This window comes from Ctenocephalides felis, unplaced genomic scaffold (assembly GCF_003426905.1).
Source record: "Ctenocephalides felis isolate EL2017-DRISC unplaced genomic scaffold, ASM342690v1 CF-g0.4_SCAFFOLD_01886, whole genome shotgun sequence".
Lineage (NCBI taxonomy): Eukaryota > Metazoa > Arthropoda > Insecta > Siphonaptera > Pulicidae > Ctenocephalides > Ctenocephalides felis.
In genome coordinates, this window is record NW_020538040.1 from 113,979,540 (window position 1) to 113,984,090 (window position 4,551).

The 4,551-nt window shown below is 29.3% G+C and overlaps 1 protein-coding gene across 1 annotated transcript; it reads left to right on the plus strand.

Moving 5' to 3' along the window:
- The first annotated feature begins 1,637 nt into the window (after nucleotides 1–1,637).
- LOC113375745 lies at nucleotides 1,638–2,075 on the plus strand. The gene has a single exon (XM_026615691.1). The coding sequence runs from the start codon at nucleotides 1,638–1,640 to the stop codon at nucleotides 2,073–2,075; it is 438 nt and encodes a 145-aa protein (XP_026471476.1).
- Nucleotides 2,076–4,551: the final 2,476 nt, after the last annotated feature.

Below are 4,551 nucleotides of genomic sequence, written 5' to 3' on the forward strand. Positions count from 1 at the left end.
AATAAAATACATATGCAAATATGTTCATAAAGGGAGCGACAAAGCGATATTTGCAATTAAAAGTATTAATGAGAATGATGAAATAACTCGATATCAAATGGGTAGAGATACGTCAGCAGCAATGAAGCTATCTGGCGTATTTTTGGTTTTTCCATACATGAAAGGAATCGATCTGTGGTACATTTGGCTGTGCATTTGAAGAACGGTCAGCGGGTATACTTTACAGAAAACAATATATTACAACAAGCCTTGACTGCTCCGAAGACTACTCTAACTGTATTTTTTAAACTTTGTAATAGATCAGATATTGCTGGAAGATTTGCTAGAACATTATTATATACAGATACACCTAAATATTTTACATGGAATAAAAAATTAAAAGATTGGGTACCTAGAAAACGAGGTATTCCTGTTTCAGGATTCGAAGGCATATATATGACAAACAATTTGGGTAGATTGTATAGGACCAAGATCATTCCAAAATTTGAGGACAGTCAATGGAATTTTATATGAAACTTTTTATGATGCGTGCCGTGAGTTGCACTTATTGGAGAATGATAAATCAATGGGACATGACTCTTGCAGATGCAGCACTGATTTCATCTGCACATCAAAAATTCAACAATTATTTGCAATAATATTAACAACATGTTTTCCATCAAATGCATCTGCACTGTGGAATACACATAAAGACCCAATGAGTGAGGATATTTTGCATCGGTATAAAATTGATAATCAAGATAATAATCATGAATTTTCAGAACAAATATATAACGAAGACTTAATAATGATTGAAGATATTTGTATCCAAATTTCGAACATGTCGCTAATTCAATTTGGCATGTCAGCACCGAGCCGAGCAGTAGTAGATATCATGAACAGCGATGTTCAACGTGAACACCAGTTTGACAAAACTGCTTTAGCTACTTTTGTTGCTAATAATGAGATATTGCTTACTGCCGAGCAACAAAGTGTATATGATCAAATCAATACGTCGATTGATGCACAACAGGGCGGATTCTTTTTTTTTGGACGCGCCCGGAGGCGCTGGCAAAACATTTATTATTTCACTGATTCTTGCGCGTGTGCGGTCGCAAAATAATATTGCGTTGGCAATAACTTCATCAGGAATTGCAGCGACATTACTTGAAGGAGGACGAACTGCGCATTCGGCATTTAAGTTACCTTTAAATGTTCTTGTTAACCAAGAAGCAATGTGCAACATAAAGAAGATCAGAAATGGCGAAAGTTTTGCGAAAATGTGAAATAATCATCTGGGATGAATGTACTATGGCGCACAAGCATTCGCTTGAAGCTCTTGATAGGTCGCTGAAAGATATAAAAAATAATAATCGTCTTTTTGGTGGCTGCCTATTGCTACTGTCTGGCGATTTCATACAGACATTGCCCATTATCCCACGGGCGACGCGTGCTGATGAAATAAATGCCTGCTTAAAAAAGTCTTATCTGTGGTGCCACGTAAAGAAATTATATCTTAGTGTGTTAACATTCGTGTTCAATGTCTAAATGATGCACTGGGGTTAAAATTTTCACAACAATTATTGGATATTGGTAATGGCAGAATTACTTTTTATGAAAATACAGAGTACATTCAATTCCCTGATAATTTTTGTAATATGGTTGAAAGCAAAGCCAAACTAATAGAAAATATTTTTCCAAATTTAAAGCATAATCATAAAGATCATGAGTGGCTACTAGAACGAGCAATTTTAGGAGCAACGAATTTGGATGTAGACGAAATGAATTTAAAAATACAACAGATACTGCCAGGATATGAATTCACATTTAAATCAGTTGATACTGTTATTGATCCTGATGAAATCGTCAATTATCCAGTCGAATTTTTAAATTCTCTTGATTTACCAGGAATGCCGCCGCACAAATTACTATTGAAAGTTGGTTCTCCAATTATATTATTAAGAAATTTAAATGCCCCAAAATTATGCAATGGCACAAGATTAGCAATAACAAAAATTATGGGAAACATTATAGAGGCAATTATTCTGGGCGGAAAATCAAAGATGATGTTGTTTTTTTGCCTAGAATACCACTAATTCCTTCGGAATCAGTAATACCTTTTAAGAGACTGCAGTTTCCTATACGTTTGGCATATGCTATGGCCATAAACAAGTCACAAGGGCAGATAATGAACTTTTGCGGTACAAATTTAGAAAATCCGTGCTTTAATCACGGGCAGCTATATGTTGCTTACTCAAGAGTCAGAAACCCAAATAATTTATATATTTATACACCTAATAATCTCACCAAGAATATTGTATATCCTTTGGCGTTACAATAAACTCTACTACATTAAAAGTTTAAAATAAAAAAAGAATTATATACTATATTAATTAAGATTAATTATATAATTAATATTAATTATAATAACATTAATTATTGGAATTGCATTCCTGAATATAATATTGTTAAATTGTTCATTTGAAAATAAATATAACTATTGTATTAATTAAATTTATTTATGGATAGTTTAAAAAAAAAGTTGAATGATATTGAAAAGTTAAATACTTTTTTAATATAGACATATGTGTACAGGACAACGTCTGTCGGGTCAGCTAGTATATATATATATATATATATATATATATATATATATATATATATATATATTGAATGGTAGTCTTGGATTTGTGTATATTTTGTAGAGTTTCGAACAAGAATCCAAAAATAATACAAAATAAAAAACAAGAAAAGTTTTTAATAAACAATTTCTTTATTTAATTATTTGTTTACTGTCAACGTTTCGGAACTAGGTACGTTCCATCTTCAGGACATCTGTCAAGAAACATGATCTTGATGAGATTTAAGCAAACAATATGTTTAGGAATAGAAAATAGATTTTTCTTAAATAATAAATTAATTGTAACAAATAATAATGTACAGAAATATGATAATATGATCAAAATGAAAATGATAAAAATAAATGAGTGGATTATCAGAACAGGATATTAAAAATGATAGAAATTTTTTGAAAGTTATGGAAATTTTTTTTAAGAAAGGATTAATGATAAAATTGAATTAATTACCTGTATGTTTGAATATACGTTAGCACTTTTTCACTAAACAAGAATTTTTGACAAAAAATGAATTTGTGAGTTATTTTTCCGCCGAATAGTTAACTTTTGTAAATCAAAATTACTAAAAGTGTTGTCTTTTTTTTAAATTATTATTTGAAAACAAATAATATTGTATTCGATGTTATACTATTGGCTTTTGGAAACGAACTAACTGTATTTGGTGGTTCATATGTAACACGTGTAAACACTTGAAACGAGAACTGTGAGATTGTATGTGTGTGTTTTTTTCATGTCAGGGTGTAAATACTTAAATTATTGAACTTAAAAGGAAGTCGATATTAATTGTTTGTCAAAAAGTGTAAAAAATTTAAATATGAATCATGTAATAGGTTGTGATCTGATCTAATGTTGACACTGTTAGAAACATTCATGAGAATAAGACAACTCTCCGCGAATAATCTCCTAAAGATGCAACTTTCATGATATAAAATCTTTGGAGTGAAATTAAATGAATGGGCGTTTTCTATAGAGTGTTGTACTAGGGTACTTTTGAAATTTTTTTGTTTATGGTGGACCACACTTAGTTCATGTTGTCTCATTCTCTTAATTTTAAAAAAAGACAACACTTTTAGTAATTTTGATTTACAAAAGTTAACTATTCGGCGGAAAAATAACTCACAAATTCATTTTTTATCAAAAATTCTTGTTTAGTGAAAAAGTGCTAACGTATATTCAAACATACAGGTAATTAATTCAATTTTATCATTAATCCTTTCTTAAAAAAATTTTCCATAACTTTCAAAAAATTTCTATCATTTTTAATATCCTGTTCTGATAATCCACTCATTTATTTTTATCATTTTCATTTTGATCATATTATCATATTTCTGTACATTATTATTTGTTACAATTAATTTATTATTTAAGAAAAATCTATTTTCTATTCCTAAACATATTGTTTGCTTAAATCTCATCAAGTTCATGTTTCTTGACAGATGTCCTGAAGATGGAACGTACCTAGTTCCGAAACGTTGACAGTAAACAAATAATTAAATAAAGAAATTGTTTATTAAAAACTTTTCTTGTTTTTTATTTTGTATTATTTTTGGATTCTTGTTCGAAACTCTACAATATATATATATATATATATATATATATATATATATATATATATCATTTTATTTATTGATCCATCATATTCAAATTTCAATCCGGATTTATTTTGGTATGGGTTTGAAATGTTGGTTGTCAAACGGATTCAAATTTCAATTAGGTGGATTTTATTTATTTTGGATTGATATTAATTTTTAATAACTAAAGGTTTGAAATGTTGGTTGTCAAACGGATTCAAATTTCAATCAGGTGGATTTTAATAAGGGCCATCGCAACGCGAGGATGGGTATGCTAGTATATATATATATATATATATATATATATATATATATATATATGTACGTATGTATGTATGTATGTACGTATGTTTGTGTGTGTGTAT

Excerpts from the sequence above, each read along its gene's own strand:
- LOC113375745 (XM_026615691.1), top strand. The coding sequence starts at position 1,638 with ATGGTTGAAAGCAAAGCCAAACTAATAGAAAATATTTTTCCAAATTTA.